Source organism: Chlorocebus sabaeus, chromosome 2 (genome assembly GCF_047675955.1).
Source record: "Chlorocebus sabaeus isolate Y175 chromosome 2, mChlSab1.0.hap1, whole genome shotgun sequence".
Lineage (NCBI taxonomy): Eukaryota > Metazoa > Chordata > Mammalia > Primates > Cercopithecidae > Chlorocebus > Chlorocebus sabaeus.
The window spans coordinates 42,335,830-42,355,227 of NC_132905.1; the positions used below are offsets into that span (position 1 = coordinate 42,335,830).

Consider the following 19,398-nt stretch of genomic DNA (forward strand, 5'->3'; position numbering starts at 1 on the left):
GTCCAGTTATTGCTGCTCGTATGAGTGAAATTTGGTCCCCAACCTGTAAAATCCAACTTCCTGCTATTAAATGAGTTAATATATGAAAAGCACTAAGAGTAGTTCCTGGCATATAGTGGGCTCTCTATTTGTGTTAGCCATTATTATTGTTGTTATGTTGGTGTGTACAGAGAATTGAGAGTGGGCCCTGGGATTTAGGATTATTAAACTGGCCTCAGGATGAAAACCGGGGAGAGGAATATCTTGGATGCATTCTTGTGCAGTTCAGAACTGTGTTTTGTCTTTTAATTATGTAATTTAGTCCATTTGGTTTTATTGTGATTTTAGTTGTATTTGGATTTATTTATGCCATCTTAGGTTATTTGTCCTACCTTTTTATATCTTTTTTTTTTTCTCTTGAGACAGAGTAGCACTCTGTCCCTCAGGCTGGAGTGCAGTGGTGCGATCTTGGCCCACTGCAACCTCCGCCTCCTGGGTTCAGGTGATTCTCCTGCCTCAGCCTCCTAAGTAGCTGGGATTACAGGTGTGCGCCACCACACCCGGCTAATTTTTATATTTTTAGTAGAGACAGGGTTTCACCATGTTGGCCAGGCTGGTGTCAAACTGACCTTGTGATCCACCTGCCTCGGCCTCCTAAAGTGCAGGGTACAGCCGTTTTTATATCTTTTAGGGAGGGGAAAGTACCTTTCTTAACTTCTTTCAGAGGATTAAGTTGGGTGATTAAGTTGTATTCTTTTCTCACCTCTTTTTTCTCTCTGCAACTGTGGATAATATGTACTTTATTTTAAAAATCCTGTTAGTGGTTACCTTTAATATTTTTAAACATATACTTAATAGAATCTCAAGGTTCAGTAGTTTTACCCTTTTCCTGAATGATACAAGGGTCTTAGAACATTTTACCTGGGCCAGGCACAGTGGCTCACGCCTGTCATCTCAGCACTTTGGGAGGCTGAGGTGGGCAGATTGCTTGAGCCCAGGAGTTTGAGACCAGCCTGGAAAACATGGCGAAACCCCATTCCCTACAAAAAAAAAATACAAAAATTAGCCAGGGATGGTGGTACCCACTGTAGTCCCAGCTACTTGGAAGGCTGAGGGGGGAGGATCACTTGAGCCCAGGAGGTTAAGGCTGGGGTGAGCTGAGCATCACTGCATTCCAGCCTGAGTGACAGAGTGAGACCCTGTCTCAAAAAAAGAAAAAAGAACGTTTTACTTGTTTCACTCCTCCCTAATTTATAGGCTGTTTTGTTTGGTGTGCTCAGTTCTAACTAGTTTAACACCACAATTTATGATTTTTTATTGTTTTATACAGTTAATATTTGTTCAGATACAACAATGAATTTATACCTTTTCTGTTCACCATTCCTTCTTGCATATCAGACTTTCTATTCAGATTTATTTTTCTTTTGCCTGAAGTAGGATTTTCTTTGGTAAGGGTCTGTTGGTAGTTAATTGTCTGAAGATGTTTCTATTTTATTTTTATTCTTTTATTGAGGCAGGGTCTCACTCTGTCACCCAGACTGGAGTGCAGTGGTGTGATCATGGCCGACTGCAGCCTCGACCTCCTGGGCTCAGGTGATCCTCCCACCTCAGCCTCCTGGGTAGCTGGGATTATAGGCATATGCCATCATGCCTGATTAATTTTTTTTTTTTTTTTTTTTTTTGTATTTTTGGTAGAGATGGGGTTTCACCATGTTTCCCAGGCTGGTCTCAAACTCCTGGGCTCAAGCAATCCACCCGCCCTTGGCCTCCCGAAGTGTTGGGATTACAGATGTGAGCCACACGCCCAGCCTACTTTTATTCTTGAAAGATAGTTTCTGGCTTTGTTCAGGGTTAAAAAAAATAGATAGATAGATAGATAGATAGATAGATAGATAGATAGATAGATAGATAGATAGATTCACTAAGTAAAAAATTCAGATATAAGTTTCTAGGATGAGAATTATTTTCTCTCAACATTGTTGGTATTGAGAAGTTAGCTTTCATTTTAATAATTCCACAATTTCTTGTGTTTATTTATTTATTATTTTTTTATTTTTTTGAGACAGAGTCTTGCTCTGTCACCCAGGCTGGAGTGCAGTGGTGCAATCTCGGCTCACTGCAACCTCCACCTCCTGACTTCATGCAGTTATCCTGCCTCAGCCTCTAGAGTAGCTGGGATTACAGGCATGTACCACCGTGCCCGGCTAATTTTTTTGTATTTTTAGTAGAGATGGGGTTTCACCGTGTTGCCAGGCTGGTCTCAAACTCCTGGGCTCAAGTGATCCACCTGCCTCAGCCTCCCAAAGTGCTGGGATTAAAGGCATGAGACCATGCCCAGCAATTTCTTGTGTTTAGATGTGTATTTCTTTTATTTGGTTGGAATTTCTTAGACTTCCTGAAGTTAAGATTTCATGTTGAAACATCAATTCTGGAAAATTCTCATATATTATCTCTTCAATATTATGTCTTTCCTGCTGTCCTGCTTTTATTTATTTACTCTTTAAAAAAATTTTTTATTTTTGGCTGGTTGTGGTGGCTCACATCTGTAATCCCAGCACTTTGGGAGGCTGAAGTGGGCGAATCACCTGAGGTCGGGAGTTCGAGACCAGCCCCACCAACATGGAGAAACCCCATCTCCACTAAATATACAAAATTAGCCGGTTGTGGTAGCACATCCCTGTAATCCTAGCTACTAGGGAGGCTGAGGCAGGAGAATCACTTGAACCTGGGAGGTGGAAGTTGTGATGAGCTGAGATGACACCATTGCACTCCAGCCTGGACAACAAGAATGAAACTCCATCTCAAAACAAAAAAAATTTTTTTTAATTATTTTTTTAGAGACAGGGTCTTGCCCTGTTACCCAGGCTAGAGTATAGTGGTACAATCATAGCTCACTGCAGCCTCAAACTCCTGAGCTCAAGTGATTCCTCCTGCCACAGCCTCCAACTAGCTGGAACTACAGGCACGCGCCACCATGCCCAGCTAATTTTTTAATTTTAATTTTATTATTATTATTTTTTTAGAGATGGGGTCTTGCTGTGTTGCCCAGGCTGGTCTCGAACTCCTGCGCTCAAACCATCCTCTCACCTCAGCCTCCCACATAAGCTGGGACTACAGGTGCATGCCACCATACTTCTCTCTTTCTGTACTCTGGTTAGTTGTATGTCAGACCTTTTTACTCTATCCTTCTTTTACTCTGTCTTTCACTGCCTCTTGCATTTTACATGTTTACTTTTCTCTTCCTATGCTGTGTTCTGGATTATTTTTTTCAGATCTCTCATCTAGTTACTGATTTTCCTTTTAAGCTATGTCGAATCTGATGTTTAGTCTATTTACCAAGTTTTAAATTTCACTTTTTAAGTTTTTTTCTAGACATTCTATTTGGTTATTTTTTCATATCTTCTTGGTCATTTTTTTCAGTCTCTTTTCCCTAATTTGTATTTTCAGTCCCTTCTTTCAAACATATGAAACATACTTGTGTCCTGTCTAGTAATTCCAGTAACTATTAATTAATGTTTTGGGGTCTGGTTCTGTAATTTGTTGTTTCTGTTGGCTATTACTCATGGACTTGTTTCCCTGTGTTTTTGTGATTCTTGACTATGAGCTCATGTTCTTTGGAAATTTTCCTTTTTTTTTCTTTTTTCTTTTTATATTTTCTTTTTTCCCCCCAGAGACCTTTGTTCTGAGGAAGTTTTTCTGTGGGAATCTTTTTAGGCCTGAGGCAAAGGAGTTTTTCCTCAGAGGATTGTTTATGCTTCTGTCAGGAAGCTGGAGGACCAGCATCCCAGGACCACCTTAAAGTAAATTTTCTGTTTAAAGTTTTTTGACCCACAGTCAGACCCAGACCCCATGTGCAGCTTAGCTTCTGGTTATGAATTCTCAGAGGAGACTTTTTTCCTACCTTGTATCAAGGTTGAGATAAGCATATTTCCTTGATAATTTCCTTCTATAGAGTTTATTTTGTTTTGTCCCCTCTCCACATCCCTCCGGTTTCTTTTTCTCCCTTCCTCCCCATCTCTTCCTTCTTTTTGCCTTTTCTCCCTTAAGCTGAGGTCACTATAGCCCAGAGATAGGCATTTTTTTTTTCTTTTTAGAGATGGACTATCACTATGTTGCTCAGGCTGATCTTGAGCTCCTGGGCTCAAGGGATCCTCCTGTCTCAGCCTCCTGAATAGCTGGGACCACAGGCACAGTACACCATGTCTGACTTTTTGTTAAGGACTGTATACTAGGCTTTGCAGATCATAGGGTCTCTGTCACAATTACCTAACTTTGCAATTGTAGTGCAGAAGCAGCGATATATAAACAAACGAGCATGACTGTGCTCAAATAAAACTTTATGTATGGATACTGAAATGTGAATTTCATATAATTTTCACATGTCACAGAACATTATTATTATTATTATTATTTTTTTGAGACGGAGTCTCGCTCTGTCGCCCAGGCTGGAGTGCAGTGGCCGGATCTCGGCTCACTACAAGCTCCGCCTCCCAGGTTTATGCCATTCTCCTGCCTCAGCCTCCCGAGTAGCTGGGACTACAGGCGCCCGCCACCTCGCCCGGCTAGTTTTTTGTATTTTTTAGTGGAGACGGGGTTTCACCATGTTAGCCAGGATGGTCTCGATCTCCTGACCTCGTGATCCGCCCGTCTCGGCCTCCCAAAGTGCTGGGATTACAGGCCTGAGCCACTGCGCCCGGCCACAAAACATTATTGTTTTTAACCATTAAAAATGTAAAGGCTAGATGCAGTGGCTCATGCTTATAATCCCACCACTTTGGGAGGCTGAGGCAGGACAATTGGTTGAGACCAACCAGGGCAACATAGCAAGACCCTGTCTCTTTAAAAAAAAAAAAAAAAAAAAAAGCCTAAAAGGTAAAGGCTGGGTACAGTGGCTCACACCTATAATCCCCGCACTTTGGGAGGCCTAGGCGGGCGGATCACCTGAGGTCAGGAGTTCGAGACCAGTCTGGCCAACATGGTGAAACCCCATCTCTACTAAGAATACAAAAATATTAGCTGGGTGTGGTGGCATATACCTGTAGTCCCAGCTACTTGGGAGGCTGAGGCAGGACAATCGCTTGAACCTGAGAGGTGGAGGTTGCAGTGATCCAAGATTGTACCATTGCACTTCAGCCTGGGTGACAGAGTGAGACTCTGTCTCAAAAAAAAAAAAGTAAAAACCACTTTTAGCTCACAGCCACAGAGCAACAGGTGGTGAGCCAGATTTGGCCCACATACTATAATTTATTAACCCCAGTCCAGATTTTTGTCTGTTTGCTTGTTTTGTTTAGAGACAAGATCTTGCTCTGGTCACCCAGGCTAGAGTATACTGGCACAATCATAGCTCACTGCAGCCTCAAACTCCCAGGCTCGTGATACTCCTGCCTCAGCCTCCTGACTGAGTAGCTAGGATTACAGGCATCTACCTGGCCTTTTTTTTTTTTTTTTTTTTTTTTTTTTTTTTTTTGAGACAAGGTCTTGCTCTGTCACTTAGGCTAGAGTGCAGTGGTACAATCATGGCTTACTACAGCCTCGACCTCACGGGCTCAAGTGATCCTCTCCAGCCTCCTGAGTAGCTGGGATCACAGGCATGAACCACCATGCCTGGCTAATTTTTGTAATTTTTTTTTTTTTATTGGTTATGTCATGTTACCCAGGCTGATCTTGAACTCCTGGGCTCAGGTAATCTGCCCACCTTGGCCTCCCAAAGTGCTGGGGATTACAGGTGTGAGCTACCACGCCCAGCCACCTGCCTTATTTTTATTTATTTATTTTTTTCAACCATCAATGGCATTTTATTTTGGAAGTTTCTATGTATTACATAGGTATTAACTTCCTTCCTCTCCTACTCCTTCCCACAAAATCCAGAAAGTTATTTTTATACATAAACAACTGAACATATAAAAATCTCAGACCTAATTTCTCTAAAGTCTTGGGTTAAAAGAACTTGAGTGGCACTTCTCCTTTCTGAGAGGACTACTTCTGAAGGAGGATTCATGGTCTGTCCTTTGCTCACTACAGATTTCTCCTCTTCTCTGGAAAAAAGATGGTCAATGCTTCTGCTTCCTTTTAATAAATTAATTTCTTGATTATTATACAGTATTATTCCCCACTTGACACCTTCTTAGAAACTTGATTGTTGGATGCATATTTCATTTGGCAAAAATTCAGTGTGGCTTTGCATGGGATGTCTGAAGTGTCAGAAACAGCAGTGTTGATGTTCTGGTTTTGAGAGGGAAAATATATAGAGAGATGCATACTTTCCCTAGAAGAACAAATGTAAGACTGAAATAGGGTGTGCACATAGTTAAAAGGGCTGATAGACACTACTTGGTTTGGAATTCTGTGACTGTCAACAATCAAGGACTGCAGTGTAGGCCAGAATACAAATCTCCTTAGGAAGACGTTTGGTTAGGCAAAACCACTGAGAAATGACAGTGTCTGCTACATTGTTCGAAGTATATCAGAGCAGACATGCACAAGAAGCAGCATTATGAGTCATGTGTAGTAAGTAGTCACCTATCGGTAAACAGGGGCATTTGTGCAAATGCTCTGGCAACCTAGGCACTGGGGGAAGAGAAAAGAAGCATCCTATTAAAATGTACTTCCATCCCTAACTCACCCAAGACCCCAGGGCTCCTAAGCTTCATGATTTGCAAAGCCAAAATGAAATTTAGCATTACATGTCATTCTATGTCATCTGGAAGCTGGTCCACTGGGGCCATCTCAGAAGAGCTGCTCAAGAGGGTAGCAAGTCTACCCAGAAGGGTATGCCTTAATGATCTTCACATCATCCACAGGGCGGTCCTGGGAGTTTGTTTCTGCCATTCCCACATGATTCACCATTCCTATGCCCTGGCACACTCGGCCAAAAATGGTGTGTTTGCCGTCGAGCCACTGGGTGGGGGCGAGGGTCACAAGGACCTGGCTGCCATTGGTGTCTGGCCCCGCATTGGCCATCGTGAGAATTCTAGCCCCCGTGAATTTCAAATCTGGATGAAGTTCATCTTCAAACTGTTTGCCATAGATAGATGCACCACCTCGACCTGTCCCTGTTGGGTCACCTCCTTAGATCATGAAGTCTGATAATTTCTGTGGAATTTTGTACCGTTGTAGTAACCTCGACGAGCCAACTCAGCAAAGTTCTTACAGGTCTTTGGAGCATGCTTCCAGTACAGCTCCAGCACAATGATTCCCGTGCTGGTCTCCAAGTAAACGTTGGGTGGCTGCCAGGAATCTGGGGGAATTGCCGCCAGAGCGAAGCTGATGGTGGAATGCTTCTCTAGCAATTGCCTTTATTTTTATTTTAAATTCTAAATTACATTTGCATTGGGTGAAAGATAGTGGATTTACTTTTTTTTCTTTTGGAGAGAGTCTTGCCCAGGCAGTGGTGATATTTCAGCTCTGCCTCCTGGGTTCAACTAATTCTCATGCTTCAGCCTCCCAAGTAGCTGGGATTACAGGCATGTGCCACCACACCTGGCTAATTTTTGTATTTTTTGGTAGAGACTGGGTTTCACCACATCAGCCAGGCTGGTCTTGAACTTCTGACCTTAAGACAAGGTCTTGCTGTCGCCCAGGCTGGAGTGCAGTGGTACAACTCTAGCTTACTGCAGCTTCAAACTCCTGGGTTTAAGCAATCCTTCTGCCTCAGCCTCCAGACTAGCTAGGACTACAGGCATGCACCATCATGCCTGGCTAATTTTTTTTTTTTTTTGTAAAGATGTGATCTCGCTTTGTTGCCTAGGCTGGTCTCGAACTCCTAGCTTCGAGCAATCCTCCTGCCCCAACCTCCCAAAGTGCTGGGATTATAGGTGTGAGCCACCACACCTGGCTTACACCACAAGTCTTTCTTTGCTTTTGGCTTCTGTGGAATTTTTATTATTTTCCTGCTGGTTCTGTGACATTAAAATACATATTTAATATTTTATCCAGCACTTTTTGCTATTTCATAGCTGGAGGGTTCAGAGATCTTGTTTATCAAGTATCTGGAAATGGAAGTTGACTTGTGCTTTATGTGTATTTATAATTTGATTGTTATTATGGGGCAGGCTTGTTGGCAAGATGATAACCAGAAGTTTGCTTATTTTTGGAATTATGTGCCTAGTCTATAGTCGGTGCTTAAAAGTATTTGCTGAATGAACACTATCCAGAAGGCAGTTCCCTAGCAGGAATCAGATGTATACCATGTACTGAAAACTCTGTAAATAAAAGATGCTATGAAACTTCTGAATGATAAACCAGCTACCTACGTGGCCTTGGTTTCCCTAAAAGGATTGACTATAGTGGCCATATTTGGGTCATGAAAGGGCCTTTTCTCCCTTTTCCTTTTCTCTGATTCAGCTAATCCTCCTGACTTCTGATTGTCCCACTTTACTGTTTCTCTATGATTGAGCAGGTTAACTGCCCTCTTACAACTCTCGACAGCCTGTTAGTTTTAACAGTGACTGCCTTCTCCTGGAATCCTAGCAATTGGAAACACTCTTGGGAGGCCGGGCATGGTGGCTCACACCTGTAATCCCAGCACTTTGGGAGGCCTGGGTGTGTGGATTGCCTGAGGTCAGGAGTTCGAGACCAGTCTGGCCAACATGGTGACACCCCGTCTCTACTAAAAATACAAAAAAATTACCAGGTGTGGTGGTGTGCACCTGTAATCCCAGCTACTTGGGATGCTGAGGCAGGGGAATTGCTTGAACTAGGGAGGTGGAGGTTGCAGTGAGCCGAGATCACACCACTGCACTCCAGCCTGGGCAACAGAGTGAGACTCTGTCTCAAAGAAGAAAAAAAAAAAAAAAAGAAACACTCTTGGCAGTTGTATTCTTTATTCTTCCATCTACTGCCTGTCTCCCTTTTAAGAGTAATGATATTGGACACTTATTAAGCACTTCTCCATGCCAAGCACCATGCTGAATGCTTTATTCACACAATAAAGGTGAATAAATGCATAGAGAAGTCACTCAGGGCTGGGCATGGTAGCTTACACCTGTAATCCCAACAATTTGAGAGGCCAAGGCGGAAGGATCGCTAGAGGCCAGGAGTTTGAGACCAGCCTGGGCGACATAGTAAGATCCCCATCTCTCAATAAATAAAATATAAAAAGAGAAGTCAGGGTTACATGGCTAATAAGGGGTAGATAAGGGATTCAGGACCCAAACTCCAAACCATTTCTGCTTTGTCCACCTCTGTAATGTCCCTTCCGAATGGTTGCTTAGCTCCTGTTGTATTCCATCGCTTGGCTGCCCATTTATTTTAGATAGATGTAGTTATTAGGAAATTCATGTTGAACCAAAATCTATTACCAGGAACAAATGAGCCTTAGATTTGCTTGAAATACCCCACCGACATGGTTACTTTCCTCTAGGCATGTTACAATTTACTCATGTCCCAGTGCGAAGGTGGCACTTTGAACTGGGCAGAATATTCCGTTCGTGGTCATACCAGCAATGCTGGACTGTTACTTCCTACACATCACAGAATTAGCTCTTCTTGTAGCTATAACACACTTCTAACTCACATAGAGCAAATAGATCAGTTTTTTTAACACTTGCGACTGCTATTAACATTCATCTTTTTTATGTTTTTACAGTTGGCTTTGGCTTTTTGTAGTCACATACTCTGCCACTGAGCTATACCCTCTGTCTTTGGCTTTTTGAACCAGAGGGTAAAATGATTTGTCATTCACGACTGTCCTATAACTGTGACATTACACATTGCTGGGTTTTATAAGTAAGAACAAAGGAAGACCTCTTTTTTTCTTTTTATTATTATTATTTCTTTTGAGACAGGGTCTCGCTCTGTTGCCCAGGCTGGAGTGTAGTGGCGTGATCAGGGCTTACTGCAGCCTCACTCTCAAGGCCCTCCTGGCCTCAAGTGATCCTCCTACCTCAGCCTCCTAAGTAGCTGAGACCACAGGAGTGAACCACCACACCCGACTAATTTTTGTATTTTTTTGTAGATAAGGGGTTTCATCATGTTGCCTAGGCTGGTCTCAAACTCTTGGGCTCAAGTGATCATCTTTCCTCGGCCTCGCAAAGTGATGGGATAATAGGCATGAACTACCATGTCCAGCCAGACTACTGTCAATTGTATGGTCTGGGAAGGCTTCACCAAGGAAGTGTCAGTTTAGCTGTGAGGAATGATGGAGTGGGGGTGGAGAAGGGCTTTCCAGGTAGAAGGAAATATGAGTAAAGGCTTTGAGGCATGAATGTGTTGGCTGGGCGCACTGGCTCACACCTGTAATCCTAGCATTTTGGGAGGCCCTGGCACACAGATCAGTTGAGGTTAGGAATTCAAAACCAGCCTAGCCAACATGGTGAAACCCTGTTGCTACTAAAAATACAAAAAAATTATCTGGGAATGGTGGCGGGCACCTGTAATCCCAGGTACTTGGGAGGCTGAGGCAGGAGAATCACTTGAACCTGGGAGGTGGAGATTGCAGTGAGCCAAGATCTCACCGCTGCAATCCAACCTGGGCAACAGAGCTAGAGTTCATCTTTAAAAAAAAAGAAAGTGGGCCAGGCGCGGTGGCTCACGCCTGTAATCCCAACACTTTGGGAGATCGAAGTGGGCAGATCACGAGGTCAGGAGTTCAAGACCAGCCTGACCAACATGGTGAAACCCTGTCGCTACTAAAAATAAAAAAAATTAGCCAGATGTGGTGGCAGGCACCTGTAGTCCCAGCTACTCAGGAGGCTGAGGCAGGAGAATGGTGTGAACCTGGGAGGTGGAGCTTGCAGTGAGCTTAGATTGCGCCACTGCACTCCAGCCTGGGCGACAGGGCACGACTCCATCTCAAAAAAAAAAAAAAAAAAAAAAAAAGAAAGTGTTTAGTGTGCTCAGGGGCCTACATGGAGGCAAGTGTGTGTAGCCAAGGTATAGTGAATGAGGGGGAAAGCTGCACAGGATGACACTTGGAAGGCTGAAACACTAGAGGCATTCCCATTACATGAATAAGCAGTGACAAACTTACAAGCATTTTAAAGGAAAAGTTCAGGGAATACTAATGTCATGATGATGCTGGCTGTTGTGTATTGCCCGCTTTCTGTGTGCTAAGCACATTTAAAGTGATTCACACGACTTATCTCCATCCTGAGGAGAATGACGAGAATGACACCGTTGTTATCCCCATTTTAATAGATGAAGAAACTGAGGCACAGAGATGTTTAGAAATTGAGATGATGCTAGTAGTGGTAGATTAAAGATTTTCGCCAGGCACAGTGGCTCACGCCTGTAATCCCAGCACTTTGGGAGGCCAAGGCGGGCAGATCACCTGACCAACATGGAGAAACCCTATCTCTACTAAAAATACAAAATTAGCCGGGCGTGGTGGCGTATGCCTGTAATCCCAGCTACTTGGGAGACTGAGGCAGGAGATTCGCTTGAACCCAGGAGGTGGAAGTTGCAGTGAGCTGAGATTGCGCCATTGCACTCCGGCCTGGGCGACAAGAGCGAAATTCTGTCTTTAAAAAAAAAAAAAAAAAAGATTTTCACCCAGGCAGCCCAACTCCAGAGCCCTTCACCTCTATCCTGGGCACCTAATAGAGGGTCCTGAACTAGTCAGAGAGTTTGGGAAAGCTTTGGTGGCTGGAGGACCTCTAAGATAAGCAGCACCCCTCTTCTAATGCTCTTATATAATACAGAGAGACATCCTTACTGGGCCAGGCCTGATTCTTCAGGGCCTAACTCTGCAACCCTGAGTAAAGGAGAGCGGGCAGCAGACAGCCAGAATTGGCCAGTTCAGTTCATTGTTAAAACTGTCAACCACGATGTGGCTGCTTTAAAGATAACAAATACGGAGCTGTGTGTGGTGGCGTGCCCCTGTGGTCTTAGCTACTCAGGAGGCTGAGGCAGGAGGATCACTTGAGCCCAGGAGTTCAAGTCCAGCCTAGGCAACATAGTGAGACCCCATCTCTAAAAATAAAAATGCCTAGGCTAGGCACAGTGGCTCATGCCTGTAGTCCCAGCACTTTGGGAGGCTGAGGCAGGCAGATCACTTGAGGTCAGGAGTTCGTGACCAGCCTGGCAACATGGTGAAACCCCATCTCTATTAAAAATACAAAAATTAGCTGGGCATGGTGGGGGGCACTTGTAGTCCCAGCTACTGAGGAGGCTGAGACAGGAGAATCACTCGAACCTGAGTGGTGGAGGTTGCAGTGAGCAGAGATGGTGCCACTGCAATCTAGCCTGGGTGACAGGGCAAGACTCCGTCTCCAAAAAACATTAAAAAATAGAAATACATTTTAAAACCCAGATACCTGCCGGGCGCGGTGGCTCAAGCCTGTAATCCCAGCACTTTGGGAGGCCGAGACGGGCGGATCACGAGGTCAGGAGATCGAGACCATCCTGGCTAACATGGTGAAACCCTGTCTCTACTAAAAAATACAAAAAAAAACTAGCCGGGCGAGGTGGCGGGCGCCTGTAGTCCCAGCTACTCGGGAGGCTGAGGCAGGAGAATGGCGTGAACCTGGGAGGCAGAGCTTGCAGTGAGCCGAGATCCGGCCACTGCACTCCAGCCTGGGCGACAGAGCAAGACTCCGTCTCAAAAAAAAAAAAAAAAGGCCGGGCGCGGTGGCTCAAGCCTGTAATCCCAGCACTTTGGGAGGCCGAGACGGGTGGATCACGAGGTCAGGAGATCGAGACCATCCTGGCTAACACGGTGAAACCCCGTCTCTACTAAAAAATACAAAAAACTAGCCGGGCGAGGTGGCCGGCGCCTGTAGTCCCAGCTACTCGGGAGGCTGAGGCAGGAGAATGGCGTGAACCCGGGAGGCGGAGCTTGCAGTGAGCCGAGATCCGGTCACTGCACTCCAGCCCGGGCGACAGAGCAAGACTCCGTCTCAAAAAAAAAAAAAAAAAAAAACCCAGATACCTGTAGCATATATAAGGGACAATTGCAGTTTGGAAGGTACTTCCACATGTATTACATCATTTGATTTTTAAAAATTACTCTCATGTGGTTGTCATAAAATCTGTTAAGATAGATAAGGCAGGGATTATTAGCCTCGCTTTGCAGATGAGGAAACAGGCTTAGAGAGGTACCAAGGTCACCCAGCTAGTGAGTAGTAGAAAGACTTTGTTTTTCCAATCCAGTTCTCCTGCCTTCCCTCCTCACCCATTTGGTTCTTATGGTGTTTCTTTCATGTGGCCAGGAGAAGGAGCGCTCCTGGCACCAGCAGGAGCTGGCGAAGGCTCTGGAGAGCTTAGAGAGGGAAAAAATGGAGCTTGAAGTGAGGCTAAAGGAGCAGCAGACAGAAATGGAGGCCATCCAGGCCCAGAGGGAAGAAGAACGAACCCAGGCAGAGAGTGCCCTATGCCAGGTGAGAAGCTAGGAGGATTGAAGCTGCCCGTCCAATGAGCGATCTCCTTATCTTTGACCACTTTCTTTTCCACTCCCAAGAGTAGTGCTGCAGAGGGGCTTCCAGAAGAGAGCGTACCTACCCACTCTGCTACCAGTGAGCAGGGTGGTCCACACCATTAGCCACAGTTCCGGCAGTATGTCATACTTCCTGAGGGAGAGCTGACATGTACCACATCCTGTCAGCTTGCAAACCAGTGGTAATCTTTGCACTTCCTTGTTCTGAACCCATGGGTTGAGACCCTCCTTTGTCCTCAGCCCCTTCTCATCTGCTAGAAGAGCCCTAGAGCAGCTGGGATGTGCTCGTGGCCTCATTGGTGAGCATGGTAACCCTGAGCCCACAAGCCCTTACTCTCCTACCCCTCTACAGATGCAGCTGGAAACAGAGAAAGAGAGAGTATCCCTCCTGGAGACACTGCTGCAGACCCAGAAGGAGCTAGCAGATGCCAGCCAACAACTGGAACGGCTGAGGCAGGACATGAAAGTCCAGAAGTTAAAGGAGCAGGTATGGAGGGTGGACTTGTGAGTAGGGGAGAAAGGGGCACTCATTTACCCATTCAACCACGAAGAGTTCTTGGGCACTTCTTATGTGCCAGGCCCTGTGCTAAGTGCTGACACATGACAAGTACGTAAAGGTATGGCACAGGCCGGGTAGGGTAGATCACGCCTGTAATCCCAGCACTTTGGCAGTCCAAGGCGGGTGGATCACCTAAGGTCTGGACACCAGCCTGGGCAACATGGTGAAACCCATCTCTACTGAAAATACAAAAATTAGCCGGGTATGGTGGCAGGCACCTGTAATCCCAGCACATTGGGAGGCCAAGGCGGGCAGATCAATTAAGGTTGGGAGTTCGAGACCAGCCTGGCCAACCTGGTGAAACCTCATCTCTACAAAAATACAAAAATTAGCTGGGCGTGGTGGCGTTTACCTATAATCCCAGCTGCTTGGGAGGCTGAGGCAGGAGAATCGCTCAAACCCAGGAGGCGGAAGTTGCAGTGAGCCAAGGTCACACCACTGCACTCCAGCCTGGGTGACAGTGCAAGACTCAAAAAAAAAAAGGTGTGGCACAGCAGTCAGTATGACAGACATTGCCCCTGCCCTCAGGGAACTTACATTCCTGTGGCAGAGATGGATGACAAATGAGCAGACACAAAGCAAATGAGATTATTACAGTTTGTAATAAGCGCTGTAAAGGAAATAGAGTGATACAAGTGAGAGTGATTGAACGGAGGTCAGTTTGCACTTAGTGGTCAAGGAAGGCCTCACTGAGAAAGTAACATCTGAGCTGAGACTTGAAGGTTAAAAACAAACCAGCTCTGGATGGGCGCAGTGGCTCACACCTGTAATCCCAGCAATTTGGGAGGCCGAGGCAGGCGGATCCTGAAGTCAGAAGATTGAGACCATCCTGGCTAACACAGTGAAACCCCGTCTCTACTAAAAATAAAAAAAAATTAGCCGGGCGTGTTGGCGGGCCCCTGTAGTCCCAGCTACTCTGGAGGCTGAGGCAGGAGAATGGTGTGAACCTGGGAGGTGGAGATTGCAGTGAGCCGAGAGCGCGCCACTGCACTCCAGCCTGGGCGACAGAGCAAGACTCAAAAAAAAAAAAAAGAAACCAGCTCCGTGATACGACATAGGTGAACCTTGAAAATATCAGATTAAGTGGAAGAGCCCATCACAAGAGGCCATATATTATATATGATATGATTCCATTTATATGAAACACCAAGAACAGGCAACTCTATAGAGGCAGAAAGCAGATTTACGGTGGGGAGTGGGGTGGGGAATGGGGAGTGTCAGTGAATGGGCACGGGGTTTATTTTGGGATTGATGGAAATGTTCTAAACTTGATTGCAGTGATAGTTGTACAACTCTGAATATCCTAAAACCCACTACATTGTATACGTTAAATGAATGAATTGTATGGTATATGAATTATATCTCAAGCCATGTAAAAGAAATGTCTGGCATGGGAAGAACACTTTAGGCAGAGGAAACACCTGTCACAAGGGCCCTGTGACACAGAAGAGGGGTTGGGAAGTTCAAGGACAAAAAGGAGGCAGTGTGGCTCCTGCTTGATAAACTCAGGGGCAAATGGAGTGGTAGCCAGAAGTCCTTTGTCAACCATTGTAGGAGCCTGGATTTTGTTCTAAGGGCAGTGGGAAACTGTTGGGTGGTATGTATGTATGTATGTATTTATGTATTTGGGACTGAGTCTCACTCTGTCACCCAGGCTAGAGTGCGGTGGCACCATCTCAGCTCACTACAACCTTCGCCTCCCGGGTTCAAGCAATTCTTGTGCCTCAGCCTCCCAAGTAGCTGGGATTACAGGTGCCCGCCACCACGCCTGGCTAATTTTTGTATTTTTAGTGGAGAAAGGGTTTCACCATGTTGGCCAGGCTGGTCTCAAACTCCTGACCTCAAGTGATCCACCCACCTCAGTTTCCCAAAGTGTTGGGATTACAGGTGTGAGCCACCGCGCCTGGCCAGTTGGGTGGTATTTAAAAAGCAGGGGTGGGATATGATTTATTTGTATATACATATACACATGCATATACATACCTGTGTATGTATTTTTAAATACTTTAGCTGCTGAGTAGAGAATAGTGTGTGTGTGTGTGTTTAGGGGATCATGGCATCAAGTGGAAGTAGGGATACAGTTAGGAGACTGTTGCCATGGTCTGAGTGAGAGACTATTACCAACTCGTGGACCCTGACCAAGAAACCTGGGTGAGCCAATGCACTCTGTGAGGGAGGAGAGGGACTAGGAAGTGAGACGGTGAGGTGGAAACAATGTGGATTGCTGGCTCCTGCCTCAGCTTTTGCCACCCCACTAAAAAAAAACAGTATTTATACAACAGGAATTTCCTTTACTCACTGATGTCTTATCCCTCTTCAGGAGACCAGTGGAATGCTACAGACCCAGCTCCAGGAGGCTCAGCGGGAGCTGAAGGAGGCAACCCAGCAGCACAGAGATGACCTTGCTGCCCTCCAAGAAGAGAGCAGCTCCCTGCTACAGGATAAGATGGACCTGCAGAAGCAGGTCCCCTCCTCCTCCCCACCCAGTCCCATGGTCCTTCCCCAACACAGCCAGGCCTTCCCACTTCCTCCTGCAGGACAGGGAGAACCTTGGCCCTGCTGCCTGGTTTGGGAGGGTAAATGGGTGGGCCACAGTACTGAGTGGAAAATTAGAGGGTGCTCAGAGTTGAGTGTGTGCCTCTCAGAGCCCTGGGAGAGTGAATTCTTTCTCTGTAATGGTCGCAGAGCTTGTATTTTCCCCGGCTGTCTCAATTTCAATTGTTCTTTCCATCCTTGCCATAAATCTAATATTTTTACATACTAGGTTGCTTCTCAGAATCCTATATCAAATGATGTTCTGACTTTTCTTTTTTTTTTTTTTTTGAGACAGAGTCTCGCTCTGTCGCCCAGGCTGGAGTGCAGTGGCCGGATCTCAGCTCACTGCAAGCTCCGCCTCCTGGGTTTACGCCATTCTCCTGCCTCGGCCTCCCAAGTAGCTGGGACTACAGGCGCCCGCCACCTCGCCCGGCTAGTTTTTTGTATTTTTTTTAGTAGAGACAGGGTTTCACCATGTTAGCCAGGATGGTCTCGATCTCCTGACCTCGTGATCCACCCGTCTCGGCCTCCCAAAGTGCTGGGATTACAGGCTTGAGCCACTGCACCCAGCCTGACTTTTCATTTTTAAAAAAGCAATCACAATTCATGTTTTGCCTTTGGGAGTAGTTATAGTCAGCCTTTTTTTCCTTCTTTTTGGTGGGGGAGACAGGGTCTCACTATGTCGCCCAGGCTGAAGTGCAGATCATAGCTCACTGCAGTCTTGACTTCCGAAGCTCAAGCAATTCTCCCACCTCAGCACCCTGAGTAGCTGAGACTACAGATGCGTGCCATCACACCTGGCTAATTTTTAAATTTTTATAGAGACAGGGTCTTACTATGTTGCCCAGGCTGATCTCAAACTCCTGGTCTCAAGTAGTCTGCCTGCCTTGGCCTCCCAAAGTGTTGAGAATACAGGTGTGATTCACTGCACCTAGCCCAGCAAAGATTTTTATTTGTGCCTGCCTCTATGCAGCATATGTGAGGCTGGGAGGCAGATGACCAAGCCGAATTGTATTGAGGAAGGGGGTGGTTAAGAAGAGTGTGTAGGGATTGGTGGAACTGCCAGAGCATTGGAAATGGCCACTGACTATGGTAAACCTCAAAGGACCCTGAAGCCCTAGGTGAGGAGCATCTTCCCACTGGCCCCCTGCCCTGCCATCTTGGTCTCCATGCCCTTAACTTTCCAGGTAGAGGACTTGAAGTCTCAGCTGGTGGCTCAGGATGACTCCCAGAGGCTGGTGGAGCAAGAGGTTCAGGAGAAGCTGAGAGAGACCCAGGAGTATAACCGAATTCAGAAGGAACTGGAGAGAGAGAAGGCCAGGTAGGCTAGATAGGCCATGGATGTGGCTATCTGGCTGCCATGGTCACTGTGATATTAAGAGTTGTTTGCTCAGGCCACCTTGCCTTTCATGTCTACAACTCTGGGATGTACATGTAGCCATGTGGAGAGGACATGGTTCCTGTCTTAAAAACTTGAATTTCATTTATTTAGTAAATATTTCAAGAACACCCATTTTGCACCAGGCACTGTGCCTGGGGATACAGTGATACCCTGCCCCAATAGAATGTATAGACATTAATCAAATAATAACTCAAATTTTTACAGATTATGACACATGGAGGAAACAGGGTGAGAGAGAAGAGACCTACTTTAGGACTGTTGTTAGGGAAGACTTTTCTCAGGAAATTGCGTTTAAACTGAGCACTCAGCATGAAGTGGAGCTACCCATGTAAGAGGATGAGGGGGAGTTCTTTTTTTTTTTTTTTTTTTTTTGAGACGGAGTCTCGCTCTGTCGCCCAGGCTGGAGTGCAATGGCCGGATCTCAGCTCACTGCAAGCTCCGCCTCCCGGGTTTACGCCATTCTCCTGCCTCGGCCTCCCGAGTAGCTGGGACTACAGGCACCCGCCACCTCACTCGGCTAGTTTTTTGTATTTTTTAGTAGAGACGGGGTTTCACCGTGTTAGCCAGGATGGTCTCAATCTCCTGACCTCGTGATCCACCCGTCTCGGCCTTCCAAAGTGCTGGGATTACAGGCTTGAGCCACCGTGCCCGGCCATGGGGGAGCTCTATTCTGTAAGAGGAGAAATCATGTGCAAAGGCCATGAGGCAGATAAAAGTTTACAGTGTTTGGTGGAACTGAAAGAGTGGTCGGAGCCTGATTGGATTGTGATTGGAGCTTGGTGAATGAGGAGAGTGGCATGAGCTGGGCAGGTCCACAGCATTCAGGATTTGGTAGGTCACAGCAAGGAGTTTGTAGTTTGAGTTTCATAGGAAACCGCTGGAGAATTTTAAGCAGGGAAATTGATATAATCCAACTTATGTATTTGTAGGGATTATAATGACATGAGACATAAGGAGTGACAGAAGACCATTCAGAGTGAAGAGCAGCTTGTATTCTTAGTGCTGCAGGAATTTGAGAAGGGGATGGGCTGGATGCGGTGTCCCGCGACTGTAATCCCAGCACTTTGGGAGGCTAAGGCGGGCAGATCACTTGAGGTCAGGAATTCAAGACCAGCCTGGCCAACATGTCTACTAAAAATACCAAAAAAATTAGCTGGGCATGGTGGTGGGTGCCTGTAATACCAGCTACTTGGAAGGCTGAGGCAGGAGAATTGCTTGAACCAGGAGGCGGAAGTTGCAGTGAGCTGAGATCATGCCACTGCACTCCCACCTCAGTGACAGAGCGAGACTCCATCTCAAAACAAAACAAAACAAAAACACAGTTTGAGAAGGGACAAATCATTTTGGTGATGAAACTAGAGGCAGGACGACAAGTTAGGCTGGTACAGTCGTCCTGATGAGAGATCCTAAAGCTAAACCAAGGTAGGGTAGTGGGGAAGAGGAGGAGAGAGGAGGAGAAGAGGTTTAAAGGATGTTAAGGGAGTTAGAAGCAATTGTATGTAATCATAGATTGCTGTAAGTAGGTTGAAGGGAGAACTCTGGAGTGGTCAA

General features: G+C 45.9%; 1 protein-coding gene and 1 pseudogene across 9 annotated transcripts in view; one reads left to right on the forward strand and one right to left on the reverse strand.

Annotated features, from left to right (window-relative positions):
- The window catches only part of CEP250 (centrosomal protein 250), a 62,422-nt gene that overhangs the window by 26,432 nt on the left and 16,592 nt on the right, over positions 1-19,398 (forward strand). For all 9 annotated transcript variants that reach the window (XM_007963232.3, XM_007963262.3, XM_007963291.3 and 6 more), the window contains 4 exons: positions 13,128-13,295; positions 13,704-13,838; positions 16,231-16,374; positions 17,633-17,766. In XM_007963232.3, the coding sequence (XP_007961423.3) occupies positions 13,128-13,295; positions 13,704-13,838; positions 16,231-16,374; positions 17,633-17,766 (581 nt within the window). The remainder of the gene's footprint in view (positions 1-13,127; positions 13,296-13,703; positions 13,839-16,230; positions 16,375-17,632; positions 17,767-19,398) is intronic.
- On the reverse strand, positions 6,292-9,324 carry LOC140710168 (peptidyl-prolyl cis-trans isomerase-like 1 pseudogene; annotated as a pseudogene).